At 36.4% G+C, this 18,907-nt stretch overlaps 2 protein-coding genes across 5 annotated transcripts in view; one reads left to right on the forward strand and one right to left on the reverse strand.

Moving 5' to 3' along the window:
- Positions 1-1,214: 1,214 nt before the first annotated feature.
- LOC139977954 (dnaJ homolog subfamily C member 28-like) lies at positions 1,215-6,387 on the reverse strand. 3 transcript variants are annotated; one of them, XM_071987746.1, is made up of 2 exons: positions 6,231-6,387; positions 1,215-4,612 (listed from the first exon to the last, which is right to left on the reverse strand). In XM_071987746.1, the coding sequence occupies exon 2, from the start codon at positions 4,523-4,525 to the stop codon at positions 3,659-3,661; it is 867 nt and encodes a 288-aa protein (XP_071843847.1). In that variant the 5' UTR covers positions 4,526-4,612; positions 6,231-6,387; the 3' UTR covers positions 1,215-3,658. The 3 variants fall into 3 exon arrangements, with proteins under 3 accessions (XP_071843847.1, XP_071843855.1, XP_071843866.1); XM_071987754.1 differs by having other exon boundaries at positions 6,236-6,386; XM_071987765.1 differs by lacking the exon at positions 6,231-6,387 and adding an exon at positions 6,039-6,181.
- Positions 6,388-7,627: 1,240 nt separating this feature from the next.
- LOC139977962 (receptor-type tyrosine-protein phosphatase T-like) overlaps positions 7,628-18,907 on the forward strand; it is a 50,134-nt gene continuing 38,854 nt past the window's right edge. The window contains exons 1-4 of one of the 2 annotated variants that reach the window (XM_071987789.1): positions 7,628-7,974; positions 9,310-9,480; positions 11,297-11,379; positions 14,356-14,540. In XM_071987789.1, coding sequence (XP_071843890.1) covers positions 9,389-9,480; positions 11,297-11,379; positions 14,356-14,540 — 360 coding nt within the window. In that variant the 5' untranslated portion in view covers positions 7,628-7,974; positions 9,310-9,388. The remainder of the gene's footprint in view (positions 7,975-9,309; positions 9,481-11,296; positions 11,380-14,355; positions 14,541-18,907) is intronic. The other variant, XM_071987801.1, reaches the window with a different exon arrangement.

Here is an 18,907-nt window from a genome sequence, read left to right on the forward strand (position 1 = left end):
GGCTACGCCTTCGACTACACACATAGACAGTTTTTGAGGCTGTTCATCGTGGAACAGGCATTTCAATGCTCACTGATATGATGTTATATCTGCTCTTTGCTTTACAAATTCGAACAGGCGTGAAGCGAGTAATTGCCAAGGGAGGGGCAAAGCCTGTATGCAAACTATCTAAGCGAAGCGCCACCATGAGTTGGCGCGAAGCGTACAAGAAAAATTTTCGCCGAAAATGCCTCCCAGATCGCTGGAAATGACACTTCCCAGGCCTTGTAAGTTGCATCTGAGCATTGTCTATTTTGAAATTACTAGCGATGTCATAAAGAAAATTTGCTCGGGGGGGGGGCCCTCGCCCCCTTCCCGAAATGCGTCATGTTCCCGACGACCCCGTCGAGTTCAAGACCAGCCACAGTTGGTTCCATATAGCACAATTGTACAATTGTTTAAGGCGTCCATACACACACGCGTTATGATAGATCATATATAGTATTTATATAGATACATTAGTGAGAGAGGAAACATGGGAACGTCAAAAATGGAGTTGTTGGTGTAAGGGGTAGGGTGAGGCGCACACCCCCTCCGTAATCCTTGATCTGTCACTGGCTACCCTGTGTATATAATAGGGAAAAGCGCTTTAACTATGACTGTTCCTCTTTCTCTTCCCGAAGTCTTGGCTATCTTCTACTCCCTCCCTTTCTCCTTTTTCTCTTTTTTTTCTTCTTCTTTTCCCTTCCTTTCTCTCCTCCTTTTCTTTTTCCCGCTCCTTTTCCCTTTTTTCTTCTCTTTTTTTCTCTCCTCTTTTTCTTACCCGGGGGGCGCGCGCCCCCAACGCCCCCCCCCCGGATACGCACCTGTATATGTTGCTCTTTTTTCTTCTTTAATCTGTAAAATCATATTTTTTATTAATTCAAATGCTATTTAACTTTATAATTGTAAGTGAAGTGACATATAGTTTATTCAGTAATTCAAGTACGATTTTATTCTGATGAATATTTGTTTTATAATGGTACCCCCCCCCCCCCCCCCCCGGCAAATGTAGTCTTTGTTGATATCTCTACACATGTACGTGTGCATGTGCATGTAACTGTCACATCTGATCTGAGTGAAGAGAAGATAAAATACATATTTTATGTGAGCACAAACACGTTGGATTATTATTTGGGTGTTCCACGGAGCTCAAAAATCCGATGGATCTAAAAAGTGCTCTCTAAGTATCGCCTTGATTGACTCAGTTGCTGTCAGTTGATCTGCTTGAGTAATTTAAATTCTTCCAAGGTCACTAATGGAGAACTTGGGGAACAACACAAACTGCTACTTATTGTACAATAATGTGGATGTAGCCGGCCAAAAACGCAGTGACCAGGCGTAAATATATTTTTAAGTTTGGGAAGATTACAAGTGGCACCTTCAAATGAGGGTAGGGCCGGTTTACTCTGAGATCGTGGGGACAACTTAAAAAGGCGGAATGCTCACACAAAAACAAACAAATAAAGGTAAAGTGGTGTGTTTACTATGCACATGGACGTTGTATTAATATCAATGGGGGTACTTAATGTGAAACTTAATGTGAAACTATATAAATGGGTGTAACTTACATATCTCGGAACTCTTACTTCTTATAACGACTCCACTGAACTTAAAAAAAAAATAATACTTATCAGTCCCAACGAAATAATAACAAAATCGCGGCGCGGGTCGACCAAATACAATTTGAAAACGAAATTGTCTCCTTGGGGAACTTCTAGGGCGGGTCACTTAATTGGGGACGTCTCTGGATGGGTGGTTCTCTGGATAGCTCGCGACTCGGGGAAATAACATCTTGTGGCGTCTCAGCTTGGGGCGTCTTTAGGAGAGACTGTTAATCACTCGGGTTGGGTCATCTCAGGGGTTCACTTCTGGATCCAAACAAGGACGTAGAATTAAAATGGGGATTTATAGTTCCATCACAACAGAAAATTAGTACAACAAATAATAGGGTTACCAGATATTAGCACAGGATGAAATATAGTTCTGCCTCCATTGGTACAGCTTCGTGTGATTAACTTTCATTAAATATGAAATTTCCTTGTAAAACAGTTCCAGGTATTTACTAAAATAGAATATCAATTTGTAAAACAAGCTCCAGGTATTCACTAAATTTCTATAAAAACTCCATGGGTAAATAGCTTCAAGTGTCCATTTAACTTCTAATTAATTTAATACTGGTCCTCTACTCTATTACTGGTGAAGTTAGTCTAAGAAAATAATTATGATCTCGTGCCCAACCATCAGTTTCAAACTTAATCCGTCCCCTCTTCTTCTCTAACTATTACAAACTCGGCGTCAGTGTCTTTTCTTAATTTTCCCCCTACAATGATACCCTATTCACTCCATCCCATAATAATAAGAATACATCCCATAATAATAGTACAAGGCAACTCACACATGACCATCTTTAACCAATTAAACACAAAGGTTGGTTCATTGAATATTCATGATTTAGCCTTTGTCTCAACATTCCCCCTCTTACTCTAGACCAGCTTGCCCTCCACTTCCTGGTATCTGAGGTCCAGTGACCAACCAGCTGTCAATTAAATAATTTACCAGACACATTACTTAACTTAAGGTGTCCTTGGGTACATTTAAAATAATCATCCATCACCAAAACATTCCTATCTAACCAAAAAAGTTATAAAACTGTCCATTTAACCCACAGTTCTGAACAGGATAGACTGTTGGAGCCATTCATATATTCCTAGAAAATGGGACCACACAAACAATTACTTAGTTAAAGAAAAAGACAGGTCGCACAGGGCCACCCGACCACTAACTGTTGCCATGTAGTAGTTAGTAATAAATTGAAAATTAAGGGAACTAAAGGTTATTCATTGTCAAATGAATAGAAACAAAAATAAGAAAATGAAAGAAAATGATTAAATGGATAAAAACAAAAGTAGGAAAATAAAAGAAAATGATAACTATACATAACATTAACCAGGTTATGCTCTGGTTACATGGACACATATTGTCACCAATCAAACCAAAAGTTTTGTGAGTTTGATTTTATTTGACCTACAGTTACAGCACAAAATCGCACACTCATAATGAAAGTGTAAATATTGAGTTAAATTTGAGTTAATATTTACTAACATTGCATTTCAGTACACCAGATAATATGATGTTTTCTCCATATCAAGACAACCTCAAGTCCTAAAGTGTCTCTAGATAGTCCAAGCAAGGCAAATTTTTTTGGGCTGTCTTTCAGAAAAGCAGTTCTACTTTTGGGTTGTCCGAACAGCAAATTTGTCCGAAAACTGCAGCAGAAACAACAAAGAATATCAAATATGTACACTGTAGGCACTAGGCGAGATGTGCAGGTTTGGTGAACAGACCACCAGCTCTGGATTAGTAAAACTCCTCTTCAGATGGATAATAGGCCTACCACTGTGCTTTTTTAACTTATTTACTCCAAAGTGATGGAAGGTGATAAAAATATATATCATTTCTTGAGGTATTTAGTTACAATGCAATCTGAATTTGATGTACACAATTAGTTGTCTCCCTGAAAGACCTCTAAAGCTGGTTTTGGTCATATGGTTTGACTGGACATCCATTAAAAATTTGCTCTACCAGGTTTTACTGCGTATAGTTCTTTAGGGACATAATGCCTCCAGAGAGTGTAATATTAATCTGTTTGTCTTAGTATTCTGTTAAAGAACCTCTCAGTAAACTGACTCAGTGTAGACTTTTTGATGTTTTGATTTGTAATCTTTGGCTCTTCAATCCTTGTTAAATCCTCTGAAACCTTCATACTTTTGGCATGCTCTTTGTAACGATCTAGCACTTTTTCAAGCTCTCGCTCTGGTCGCAGGAGAGCCTTTTGCAACCTCAAGGAAGGTACTGATAGATTAAAATTGACAATTATTTTATTGACACCTTTCACCTCATCTGAAAACTCTGAGACCAAACCAGCCAATTTCTTTCGGTTAAAATCGTTGAGAGGTTCAGGACCTAACTTCAACCTCTCCCGAAAGAGCCTAGATTTACATTCGGCGAGATCTTCTTTGGCTTCTCGCTCCAGAGTTACAAACTCTGGAGCAGCTCCATTATTCTTCAGGACCCGGTTAAGATTGTACTGGTGTATGTCTATATAAGGGGACACTGGTTTAGGTGGAATGGGTTTACCCCTGCCAGGAAGATCTTCAAAATCACCATGTTCCACGGATTGGTGAATCATATCTTCCACTAATCGTTCTATTGTACCGGTCAGTTGGCCTCTGTCCCCAAACCTATTTTGTTTTAATAGAGACCCAGCCTTGCCATCTGCAGATTCATCGTCCTGGTGATCTGTTTCTGACATCTCCTCCACGGCTTTGTTTACTCGATGTAACCTGTAGCTGTCCGCAACTTTACTAGGAGGTCCAAAACCGCCAAAGGTTCTGTGAAAGTTCCTTTGAAAATTACTGACATCATGTCGCCACATCCATATTCTATACCCCAAACCTCCACAGTTGGGTCTACCGAAGACAAGAAGACATTTGCATGACATCATTACCTCTATGGACAGAAAATGGTTCTAAGGTTTAGATCTTCTCATATGAACAGGATGATTTAAACTCTGGTCTTGAGCAATGAATTTCTGTGTGTAAAAAGGAAACAGAGACAAAATAAATCAAATTTTAATTTAAGAAATGAAAATAAAGGCAAATATTACCAACATTTTACAGGAATTACAAGATCAGAAAGTTCTACATGGGCATTGTCAGAACATCCTATTTATGATTTATAGTTTGATTAAAGAGTTGCTACAATATCTTAGGAGTTCATAGACAGCATTATTTGCATTTGAAAATTATTAGGGCGGAAGAAAATTTGCATATGGATCTCATGTTGTTTGGCCTGCAGTACTCTGTCCAGGCGCGTAGCCAGGAGTTTGCCAAGGGAGGGGCGAAACTGTAGATTCGGCATTGCAAACTATCTAAGCGTAGCGCCACCACGGTTGGCGTGAAGCGTTCAAGAAAATTTTGGCTGAAAATGCCTCCCAGATCGCTGGAAATGGCACTTCCCAGGCCTTGTTAGTTGCATCTTAGCATTTTCTCTTTTGAAAATACTAGCGATATCATAAAAACATTAAAAAAATATATAAAAAATATGCTCAAGGGGGGGCGGCTGCCCCCCCCCCCTTGGCTACGCGCCTGACTATGTCCAAGTTGGCTTACCAGTATAAACAAGCAGTAGATTAGAAGGACACTAAAGCTGGCCTCAAACTGTTGGGACTAAAGTCAACCCAACTCAGCCTGACCATCATGTCTACTTCTCAGTGGTAATAAAGACAGATGGTCTTTTATGATTTTAGATGTCTCTTTATAACAACTGACCCTACAAACTTCTGAGTCCTTTTTGACTACTTATGATTTTACTAAATAAAAAGAACCTTAAATGCTTAGAATTGCTTCCTGATGATCATAAAACAATTTAAAGTGATGATGTTGCTCTGATTTTGGCATTGTTTGACAAATTAAGAATGTCTCAATATTATCAGAAAGCATCTGATATTGGGATGACAAGTTGCAACTTAGCAAGCAACTTCCTGACATGTACGGTTTTATTTGCATCTATCCTTATATCTATACTCTTATATAAGCATGATAAAAACTATATACCTAGGATGTTACCATTAGTTATACCTTCTTCAATCTTTTGAGTTTTGGGACTATTACTATACTTGACAATATAGGCAGCACTCACTACCGATATAGCCTACATCTTTAAATTGTAAAGATAAATTTCTTTCAACAGTTACACGTATGAAAAGACCTCCATTTAGACCAACAAAATGGCTTATCATTGCTTTATTCTAGCCTTATTATTATTTTGTCAGGAACATTGTTTGACTAACAAATGTGACAAGTTGGCTACATGAAAGATACACAATTTTGAATGCATGCCACAAACAACATGACCTAGGCCTTATAAGTTTTGGTAACATTTCATTTTGTAACTGATGGTTAGGTTTTTGCACTGTAATAGCGTCGTATATACATCTTTGCAGAGCGTTAACTTACTGTCGAGAGGTAGGCTAACCTTTCTAATACACAAGCGGGACGTAGTATTGCTAACTCTGCTAACGCGCACAAGTACGTTAGGTTAAGCCTAGAATAGGTCAGTAATAGTGATTTACGCAACCTCCAACGATCGAGTGATTTATACGATCACCCATATCACGAATTACGTGCACCTTAAACTTGGTATATTACCTTACCACCGTGCGCACAGGCGAAATCACCTAAACGGTTGAATAGTGGTTTCATCCAGGTTGTAATATGTTTTCTTGACTTGCAGTTACTATCACGTTCAGTCCGGTGTTGCTGTTTTATGTGAATTGAAGATTGTCCCTCTATCTCACGTGTGTAAACAAATATTGCGTAATCAGTTCAAGGTACAGTAGGTGTAGCTGTCTCACACAGCTGTTTTCAACGAGGGGCAAAGAAAGGGTCATTGATAAGTGGTCGGAAGATAAAAGAAAGGGTGCATATGGCATTTGACTTGTAACCCAGTCCCGTCCTCAAGAAACATTAGTATTGTCAACAAACAACTAAGAAAGTCAAATAATACCCCAACTAATTCAACCAATTATTCAATTAATAGACTAACAACCTCAAAATATTTGCCTGTTTGCCTTATTAAGCACTCTGCAATGTCTGAAGTAGTTGGGGATGCAGAACCCGCAGGAAAGTTCTTGCGAATGATCTTTAATCAAACTGTAAATTGGGAATAATTGATCTCTTAGGAATCATAAATAAATCGACATGGTAGGTATGGGTTAATGAAAGCAAAAAATACGAAAGAAAATTAAACTAGTAGTTAATCATATGTTCGTAATCTGTATATCATTGTTACTTCATTCATTTTCTATCTTTTAGTAGAAAGAACATTTGATGTAGGCTACTCTGAAATACATTAAACAATTTTTTTCATTTAAAAGCACCGCCCGAATCGTAAGCCATTTTAACATTTAATCGGGAATTTTAGATAGCTGAAATTGTTTCTTATTCGAGTTATATCTACAATTCTATTTCAGATATCTGAAATTGAATTCGAGATATCTAATATGCATTTCAAGATATCTAAAATGCATTTCGAGATATCTGAAATTGAATGCTAGATATCTGAAATTGAATTTGATATATATATCTGAGATTCTATTTCGAATATCTGACATTGAATTCGAGATATCTGAATTGGAATTTCAGATATCTCAAATTCTCTGGTATTTCGAGATATCTGAAATTGATTTTAAGATATCTGCAATTAATTGTAGATATCTTAAATAAATTGGAGATATCTTAAATTGAATTCATGATATTTAAAATGGATTTCGAGATATATGAATTTCAATTTGATATATCTGAAATTCTATTTCAAATATCTGAAATTGGATTCGAGATATCTGAATTAGAATTTCAGATATCTCAAATTTTCTGGTATTTCGAGATATCTGAAATTGATTTTAAGATATCTACAATTAATTGTAGATATCTTAAATAAATTTGAGATATCTGAATTTAAATTTGAGATATCTAAAATTGAAGTCGAGATACCTGGAAGTCCTGATTAAATGTTAAAACGGCTTTCCATACGCCCGCTTCGATCCAGTTTCATCCCCAATTGGGACAGCCCCTCGGCTCCATCATCGAGTTTTAAACTGAGATTGAATGGAATTTATCGCTTCAATGGGTTTTCGCCAGAATCTGAAATTATTGAACCATGACGGCACGAATTGGTTCGTTCATACAATTACAGTAGACGTGACTAATTAAAGAGACGAAGGAATTTTTCATTGGTACAGTTCAAGCCCATAACGTTATGAGTACATGATGAATTGATGTATGTCTGACAAACTTTTACTAGGCTATTTAGCATAGGCATACTGTCAACAGTCTGTGTACGGTAGCACAGATTAACTCTTTTACAGAACGTGATACCAGTCCCAATTTCTGAGTAAGTAAAGGAGATTAAATCTTTTACAGCTTTACATCTGTAAGCAAAAGTTGTTTAAAGACCACAATAGGTCTTCTGATGTTGCTTCTAAGGACAAGTCTTTTTAGGACGAAATTAATTAGGCCTAAATAAAGGTAACGTTAGACCCAACACTAAGTTACAGTATAGTATAGGCCTAGCCTATAGTCCGTGTCCCACAGCCCTAGCATGAGTGAGTGAGTGTTACTGGTAATGAGGTGCAAAAGTACTTGGCAGTATGCCTAACTTTATTGGAATGGTGTAAGGTCTGCTACTCATTTCATTCGGTATGGTACTAGCTAATGCTTAATGGGATCCAATCTTGTGAAATTCTGCCATACAGTAGGTATACATACCCCCATGATACCTTTCTGCCATAGGTTACAAGCCTTTCAGTTTCGGCCATGGTGGAAAGGCTTGAAACCTATGGCGGTTTAGACCAAATTGCAGTTATTCGTGCAAAGAAATTATTAATGTAAATTATTTTTATAAAGGGAAAAACATGGGATATATTTTGCCCCTTACTAGGTCAAACTGGGTTTCAGATGAAGTTCAAAGTCATTAACACACTCTGCAGATATTTTATTAATGTGATCAATACATGTTATAAATGTCACAAAGGGTAAACATCTGGTACATGGATGAAGGTATATGTGAACGATATACATTTATACAATCATCAGTTTAACAGTTACTGAGGGTACCGCTAGGCTAGGTAGGTAAGTTGTACTGTGTGACTGTTGTTTTGAGTCTGGCTTTTGTGTAACTTGTCGAATGTAACTTTCCCAACAGTTAACCTAATCCAAGTAAACTTTCATTCATCCTATATGATGACACATGAAATTGTCAGTTATTTATAAGCCAGAAGGTTTCAGTAGATACAGAGAATTTAACATATAAAATTAATGCCACCAAGACTTAGTGTAAATAAGGTATTTGATCAAAAGCTTATGAAAAAATATGTAAGTACTGTACAGTACATCACCATAAAGAATATAAATTCCAAATCGGACAGACAGTTGCAGAGATATTTACAAGAAGTTTACGGTAAGCCCTGCCCACTCTTTAATATTCATGAGTTGAGGACAAAATTTAAAGGGGCCATCTACTCACCATAGGTCATCTACCTACCAAGTATGATATTGAAATTGAAATTCCCCAAACTGAATCAAATTGAAGTTACTGCGAATCCAGATATACAGAATTGCTTGACTCATTACAAGACTCCATTATAAGTTAGCCTTTGCTCAATTAAAGTTGTATATATGTGACTTATAGTACTGTATGTAATATTTTCTTCCATCTTTTGACCTACAGCTACAGCTAAGAGTATCTCATGATATATTACTGATAGGATAGCTGCATTCAGTAACGCTGAACATCAGCCCCTGAGACGATGGACTCGAAACCGCTCATCATCTTGGGAGTCATCATCCTGACTCTCCTGGTAGTCGCTGTCGTGCTCTTCATTGTACTGATAATTAAACGGTAACGTAACCTTCCTTACCCCCCCTCCCTCGCCACCCCCCTTCACTTCAATCATGTATCAATCTGTAACCCAGTGTTTCCTTTTTCCCTTCTTCTTTCTGTTTAGTGTGGTCAGAAATATGACCAAGCCTGTTCAGTATCTCTCAAAAGAAATTTATGGATGGTCATTAAACTAAAACCAGAACATGTTAAAAATTCTTGACAAGAACAAAAAAAGCAAAATATCTGGAAATAAAATGATTCCATTACTGCAATTCCGTTCTGTGCCTTTCATCACTCAGATATTTTTTATTAACGACATGTAAATTTGTTGAACAACCAACATAAGGAACTTAAAAAAGAAAAGAAAAAAAAAAAATCCAAATTTTGACTTCATTCTTTGAAAAGAAAGGTACGGTATACGTTATAGTCGAGCATTTATTAAACTTTAAGTGTTGAACATCTTGGCAAAATAATATTATTTCAAAATGTTTGCTTTGTGAGGTAATTCTCTGTACATGTTTACAGTAATAACCTTAGTAGGCAAAAATTTTAAGTTTTTATTTCATTGTTATGATGATTAAAGAATGTGCCTAGTAAACCTGAAGTCTCAAAACTTATCCACTCTGCGTACATAGTCTAGTTTGATATGTCTGCTTTATGCTATGAAATGTGCTACAAATGTCCAACACAGTGTGTATCTCTAGTTCCTATTGACTTGGAATAGGTGGAATAGGTTTGCTATGGATAAGCTTTTTCATCTATACTTTGTAAAAGTTAACACATTTTGAAGAAAAAAACAGAGAAATGAATATTTTTTTGATCAACATTTTTGGCATCTATGCCATCATTGCTGCAAGTTCCATTTTGGGACAAAGAGTGACAATTCTAACCAACACTGTCTGGAAATAATATTTAAGAATGGTATGCAAGCCTCATCAAAATACTTTCGAGTAAGTTCTTCTTTCACAGGACCCTGCCCCCCCCCCCCAAAAAAAAAAAACATAATTATAACAAATAAATATAGTAAACAACTTTTGCACACTATTTCATATAAATGGTGTAAAAACATGTCCATATAAGATTTAACTGCAAGAAAACAGATACATTCAGAGAAAAATTTATTTTGTATTGCATAGCAAAATGCCGTGGTACTGTATGCTTGCTATACTTGCTATATATTTCTGCAAAGGATGTACATAACAGTCTTTTTAGCCATAGTTACTGAAATAGGGTTGGAGAAGTTAAACTTCATGGACCTCAAAACTTCTCCACAAAATGTGACAACCCAAGTGAAAATAAAAGAATTGTGCTTGCTTGATCTAGCCAAAATAATGTTGTATTCTGCTATTCTGCAAGGCTATAGATCTGCCAAGTCTGCTTCGTAACGACGATCCACCGCTATGTGCCTGAAAATGGGGACGGAAATTTGACTTTGCACCTTCCCCCACCCACACCATAAACAAGGCTACGCCCCTGTCTGCAAGGCTACGCCAAATCTGGTACATAACTTACCCTTTACAGTTCGTTACGGACAGAAAGAGAAAACGTCAAAGCTTACGTTGACTCGATCCAAAGTTGCATCATAATCGTAAAGACAGGGAGAAAAAAAAAGATACCTCCATCAGGCTCATAGTTTCAAGTACTTTTATAGACTATATATCTGCGTTGTCTTATAGACTATATATCTGCATAGTCTTATATAGACCATATATCTGCATAGTCTTATATAGACTATATATCTGCACAGTCTTCCCATCATTTCTTGTACACTCATGTATATATGTGTAAACAGAGCTTTGTGGTTGATCCCTTTGGTTTCTCTTCCCATCAACAGAAAGAGATTGAGAATCAAGACATTTGAGGTTAAAACTGCACAACAGGGACACCAGAATGCCAGTTACAAACACGATGACACAGGTAAGGAACGTTGGAGGGTGTACAAATCCTATATATTAAAAAACAGCTGTTCTAGTTGATTTTTATCAATTTTTAAGGTGCTTTCTGATGCTGAAATTCTCCTAAACAATATACAGTACTGTACAGTACATGACATACTGTACAATGAGCCAATTTTCATTCCCAACAAGGAAGAACTATGTCATTACACTTTGAAAGTTTCCAATTTGGATATTTCTTTTGGGAATGATGAATAGTGAAATGGGAAAAGTTTCTACGGGGATGGAAGGTTGAGGAACAAATGTAGTCCACTTCTTACTAACCTATCAAATTTGGTGATTTAAAATCACTAAGAGGGTTTGTTCAGTATGGTCAGTTGCAAACTCATTGCTAGGGTTGCATGTTTAAATAATGCAGATCAAATTTAGTTACTTTGAAGCAATATTTGACCCGATTCATTACTCTGGTTATTATTTATCCTTGCATTGTACAGTACTGTGGAAATGTATGAAGTGTATGTGATGATGTATAAAGTATCTTAAAAGTCCTTAAAAGTAGGTGCAAGTGCCTTTGGAAAGTAGAAGTAAGCAAGTAATTAACAACTTTTGATTTGTTATGTAAGTGCAGTCTACTCTATGAGTTAACTAAGTGTTATGGAAACAAGTCAGATATTTTACTACAGTGTAAGTCATTCAGTTTTAATACTTCGTGTTGAAGAAGCCATTTCAAATACTTTTGCTTTCACCTTTTTTCTTTTTTCTCTTAACATACTTTTTTTCTAAAACAAACATTTTCCTTTTAATCCAAATGTAAACAGTGTTGACACAAAAAGAACTATATATTGTAAAGTTATAAATGTTAAAGGCATATTTTGCATTAAATCTCAAACAATAAGATGTTAGTATCATCATAGCAGACAGTTACAAGAAAGATAAAGTAATTAGCAACAAATCTGATATCTAGACGCATCAAAACTGTTAAATGTCTTGAGCAAGTTTTTTTTTCGTAGCTGTGTGAGTGAGATTTTCATCACAATTTCACGTACCTATCACAATTTCACATACATATCACAATTTCACATACATATCACAATTTCACATACATATCACAATTTCACATACATATCACAATTTTACATACATATCACACATGTAAGCACAGACCATTGATGGCAGTTGTATTTCCTTGCATACTGTACATAAAAATTTAGTGGTCAAATTTTGTGTAGCATTTTCAAAGGCTCTGATTTTTATTCTCTCATTGAATACTGTAGTTCCTGTGTAGAAAACATGGTAAATATACATCTTCACACTTGTATATAGCAACTTGCCGACCATTTTGCAATGCGATACTGGATAAATTATTCCCTGTATACTGTTATTTTGTGATTTCATCACACGTTTCATATCTTTGTTTCATATTTTTAATGACACCACCAACTTGGCACCAAGTTATCACATACCACATGGGTGTTCATGCTGTACACACCCAGGTATACCTGTGACAAAATGACAGAGAGTAAATAACATTTAGTTCCCCGTACTTCTGTCTGTGGTTTGCCGGATTTCAAAAGTTCACACCTCAGGACATTGCTAAGGTGTACATACCAGGGTTATAATTTAGTAGTTCAAATTTTGTGTACATTGCAGTTTTTGAAGGCTCTGAAGTCTAAAGTTTCTTAATATAAAAATGCTGTATGATTCCTGTGTCCAAAAAAAAGTGTGAAATTTACATCTTTGGACTTGTATCGCAACTTGACCAATTTGTATAGCGTTTTGCGATGCGATCCCGGAGTAATGATTCCCTGCTGATGATGACGTTTGAGTTATGGAGTCATTTGTTTCGTGAAGCAGGACAGATGTACATGTAGCCCACTTATTGACAAACCTATCTGCTCAAATCTCACGACACATTTTGCTTTTTGCATCTGCTGTCTCATACCATGAAAAACAAAAAACACTGTTGTGAATGTTATGCACTGTTTGAATTTTGTGCGAATTTGAGAAACAAACTTAGGATGACCCCCGTTGACTTGTGCAACTGATAGTTTATTCACAACTGATGGCAGACCATTCATTGGCCAATAAAATACAGATGCCCCTATTTACTACATTCTGATGTTGTTAAGACATCTCTTTTTGGAGGAACACTCTCTCTCTTACATTTCCCATCATGCAATGCATAATTAAGATACAAATTAGTCAATTTACAATTTATATTGCTGCATGAATGTCAAAAGAAAATTAACAAGAAACAAAAATAATATAATATCGAGACTCTCTGGGCCAAAATTTCACTCTGAAAGCGGTTGCAAGTCAATCCTAGCTAACTTGACCTATTACAAACCAAAGAGACCTCTCTTTATTTGTCATTAACTGCTTTAACGGGCAATTACTAGACATTTTCATTTTCATTTCCTTAGCTAATGAGGAGAACTGCTTTCGGACTGAAACATGTCACCCGAGACTCCGAGAGTGAACATTGTATACAGTAACACACTGGCGCGCCGCGCGCATCTGATGGAGCATGAAATATACCTATGTAAATTATATATATAGTAATGAAATTGCAAACAGCAACACTTTCTTTTAACCTTGGCATGTGTGAAACATTACAGCCAAACAACTAATTAATATATTAGTCTGTTAATGGGTTTGAGATTATGAAGATCACTTCTTGTTACTTCTTCGGGCAATTGACTAGAAAGATTGATTTTAGCTCTGAATTTCACTCATCGTCAGCGTAGCGTATGATTTGTGTGACATAGACTTTCTCTTCAAGAACATTCGGCGTTGTTTGGTCGTTTATTTGTTTGTTGGTTTGTTTGTTGTTGTTTTTTGTACTCAAAAAACACAACAATTGGAAAAACAAAATTTAAGGCTGGCAAATTTGTATTTGTGGATCATAAAATTGATATATATAAATATTAAAGCAACTATTTTAATAACTTATTAGTTTGAGTTACAAGAGAGTTTGTTTGTAATTCCATTTTCTCAGGAGGGGCCACAGTTATCAACTTCAGACAAGTCGGTGGTTCTGACGTTATCGATAGAGGGGTACAACCTGTAGCCGTGATACAACCACCCCCTCAGGTACCACCAATGGACCCTATACCTCTAACCAACCTCATCTCCTACGTGGAAGAGAACAAACTGAACGGTGCTCTTGTCGATCAGTGGAGTGTAAGTATCAAGAAAATCATGTTTCGCTGATATATATATATATATATATATATACATATATATATAAAAATATATATATTTATTTATATTCCAATTTCAAGGCTGCTCTCTGTCCCTGCATTCAAGTACAACACAGATGAACATGCTTTCTGAACCGACTTTGTGTATATTCGATTTTAAGTACTGTCGTTAATACAAGTTAAATTCATCAGACTTGAAGCAGTCATAGTTTGGTGTATCTATCTCAAACACAACAGCTTCATTTGGTATTTGTTCTTTTGTCCTTTGCCACTATAAATCACATGTATACAGTATAGGGTTGTGCTGGTAGACCAAACCACGTGTATGGGGAGCACTGGTCCGTTCTTACACTAGACACAGTCCACATACACTGTATAGCAGAATTAAAAACTTGTACTTCTATGCTTTCCCCAAACCCCGACCTTCCCCCCTCCCCTCTCATAATATTAATTTTTGCAATATCAAGTTGTGGTCTGATGCTAAACAATAACTCATTTGTTAACAGCTATTCTGAGCATGTCCCATACTACTGTGTACAGTACTCAATACTGTATATGTGCAACCCAGTGAATTTATAGGTATTTTCATTATTGTGTTGATTAACTTGATTTACAACATAGCATTAACTGGAAAAGGGACCCACCCTCATTAATACTTGTATTATTGCCCATTAGATTCTGTTTGCATAGCATTGATTTGTATATATGTGGAGATTCATGTTGAGAATGTTATGATTGTACTGTCATGGTGATGCACATGGTTACATGTACTTGACAGAATTACTGTTAGAGGTGTTCAAAGCTACATATATGTGAGAAGGTGTCTGGTTTTGTGTCGATTAGATGATTGCATGGGTTCATACTTGTATTGAGTATTGAGTGATTGGATGTTACGATGTTTCAGTGTTGATGATGCGGTTACATACTTAGAGAATCACTGTAAGAAGTGTTTAAAGCTATATATCTGAGAACGTTTTAGGTTTTGTGTCGATTAGGTGATTTCAGGATAACTGTTAGAAGTGTTTAAGCTATATGAGAGAATGTTTTTTGGTTTTGTGTTGATGAGGTGATTGCATGGGTTCATAGTTGTATTGAGTAAAGTGTGATTGGATGTTATGATATTTCAGTGTTGATGATCTGTGGTTACAAACTTAAAGAGTTATATACTGTTAGAAGTGTTCAAAGCTATATATCTGAGAATATTTTTGGTTGTACAGACTCCCTGTTGTTTGAGAGCATCACATTTGTGTGAAATAACACACAAGATTGTGGTTTTGTGTTGATGTGTTGCAACTTGGGCAACATCACAGTTGTACCAATTTACACAGACATGGAAATGTTTATTGTTGTTTTGAGTCATAGATGTGTTGTTGCATGTTTAGAGAATCACAAGTATTGCAAACTGACACACTTAAGCATGTAATGACTTACTGTGTGGATGGATTGTTGTATACATGTACAGTACTGTAGAGTGCATTGACATTGTTTCAAAATTGTCATGTAGTATATAAACTGCTTTCTTTTCTGCCTTTTTTTCTCCAAAATATGAAACTTAAGTAACAATAAAGAAAACCATCGCTGCATTAGTAACAAACTGTTACAGTAATATGTAAAGTCTGGTGTTTCGTTCTCAAGATAATTACATAAAATTGCGCTCTGCATGCAACACTGCACTGAAGCTTCCTATTGCATCATCACAGAGACCCAACTTCAGACTTGCTATTTCACTAAGTACTAAGACTTACTTTGTTTTTTTTAGCTTTGAAAGAGAAAGCGATTTGTTTAAAGAGTTATCTTTCCAATTCTCTAACTTTTCTCACTGTTTCGAGGTCTGTTTACAATCGAACTTGGGAGGTTAAAGAGAAAGACTCATTTTATTGATTTAAGTTAAGGCTTCCCTATTCTATTTGCACAGTGAGCTATGCTTATAATGGTAACCCATTTTATAGTTTCAACGGCATTGTTCCTCTGCTTTAATAGTGACTATATGTTCCCTTCAAATGGATTTGGAGACATAGAGAAGTTATCTTTCAGAAAAAGTAATTCTAATTGGTTGAGATTTGCAGATCGGACAACACAGACCTTGGCAAATCAGTCCTGAGTTCTTAATGTAGAGTTGCTTGAGGTAAATTACTCCAAATCACATTCCTGTAGTGCTCACTATAACATTGATGCAGTGCATGTACGTCATTGACTGCATGTAGGGTTTTACATAGTACAGCGGCTATGAGTTATACTAGATTGATTTAATATGACATTTTGGATGAAATAAGTGTGTGAAACTTTGCCACAAGGAATTTATGGTGATATTTTGCTCTTCATAAACCTCTGTACTTTCTCAAACTTGGCTGTAGCAGTATGAAACGTAAATATTTATCTAGTCAAATCTTATAATTTTCTAAAGAAATCACATTTTTGACAGTTACTAGATTCATAACAAAACATGTCGTTTTCCATACGATGTGCACATGTCGATAATAAATCCCCCAAAAAAGATTGCTTTGCCAATTGGTGGTTCACTACTGGGATGGATACAGTGTGACACCTACAGTGCAGTGTGCATCCATTTACAGTACTGGTACTGTATATACCTCCCATCATACAGTAGGCTATAGTGGCAAAACATGACCTTCAATACACAGAGACTTGTTGTCACTTAATGTAATCTAATTTACTCACAAAAGAAACACAAACAACTACACCTTGAATGACTCAGCTGGTCTGTATACAGTAAGTTTGTAGCCTTGATGTGAATTCAGGTACCAAAGAAAAGTGTCTGGTTAGTTAGCTGACTTTGACAAAAGGCAAGCCCTGTATGTTTGCGTTTTAAAACGCTTCAGTGAGTTTCCATTATCGAGTAGAATGGTGCATTGCAGCTTATGTAAACTGGCTCCCTGCTCTAGCCTCGTTCAATGGTATTCATGCACTGTAATCACTTAAAAATAGCCTTTTGAAATAGAATAGACTAGACTAACCTCAAAGCTTTGTCGGAATTTTGTTTTGTCCCTTCCAACACTTTGATAGAACTTTAATTATTTTGACAAGATTGGAAACTCCCAATTTATTACGTTGGGATTTTCCGAACAATTTGCATGTACTGGCTATGGGTATGCTCTGTGGGCAGATTGTGGCAGTATGGGCCCTGATACCGGTATCGGTAAAGTCTTTCATTACCGATACTGTGGGTTCACAAAAACTTGACATTTTTTTGTGGCAATCTAACGCCATATTTGTAATGTTTAAGCTCTAAGGGATTTTATTTGTTCAAATAGTATTAGACGATAATGGGATTTAGGTTATCAGAAATATTGGTAATTTCAGCAATTTTGGGCTGCCCCCCCATGAGCCTGTACATGTACAGTAATCAATGTGTGCTGTAATTCAGGAAAAATAGTAAATACCACTGACAACTTGATTTTAGCCAGTCAATATGTAAAGCTATATCTTAAAGGCATTGAAGACTCGCCCCAAACCGTATGCCGCGCTCTGAAAAAGTTAACTTTCCGTTGCTTGCAAGTGAAGTTTTTCTCTTGTTGCTACAAAATGCAGACAGTAATGAAACGTGATACCTTGTTATCTTTAGCTGGACCTGAGATGTCAATCGCTGTATCGTTTGGACACTGTGCTGTGGGTATTGACCGCATCTGTATGTACTGACTGTACACTAGTGTCTAATAACCGACGGTAGCAAGCTGTGTGTGTATTTTCTGGGATCGATGGTGGTGTCTAACATTTCTGTTACACCTCATACGAAACAAGGTCAAATTACTGGCATTAGACTTTTCTTTTAGCGCGAGTCTTCACACCCTTTAAGCAGATATTTAAAGATTTTTAGTAAATGAGTCCTCAACATATATGTGAAATACTAGGCCTGGCCTGGCCTTGTTACACATTGTGTGTACACAGTATATTGTCAGTTGTGTTGTGAGTGATAATATGTATGAAATGCATAAATTTTTTACATTATATACAGTAGTTACATAATGTTGAAACAAATTTTTGATTTGATCTACTTATTGCTTTAATGTAGCTAAAAAAGGAAAAAAAAAAACTGAACTTCTCTCAGTGGTCAAAACTTTTATCACTTCTCAGTGAATAATTTTGTGTTTAGATTTTGTGTAGCAGTTTCGACGGCTCTGAATCTGGTCTCCTACAAAATGCTATCATCGTTTCTGTGGACACAAACGGCTTAAACTGTACTAGACCTATATACTGTACAGTACAGGATAGCATACGCCCATTAAAAGCCCCATTGACTTACACATTAAATCACAAAAGTAATGTGGTCTCTACGTCTAGATAGAAGATCTCACTAGCTAAACGCTACCCATCACTGGATAGCTGACA

The sequence above is a fragment of the Apostichopus japonicus genome, chromosome 2 (genome assembly GCF_037975245.1).
Source record: "Apostichopus japonicus isolate 1M-3 chromosome 2, ASM3797524v1, whole genome shotgun sequence".
NCBI classification, from domain to species: domain Eukaryota; kingdom Metazoa; phylum Echinodermata; class Holothuroidea; order Aspidochirotida; family Stichopodidae; genus Apostichopus; species Apostichopus japonicus.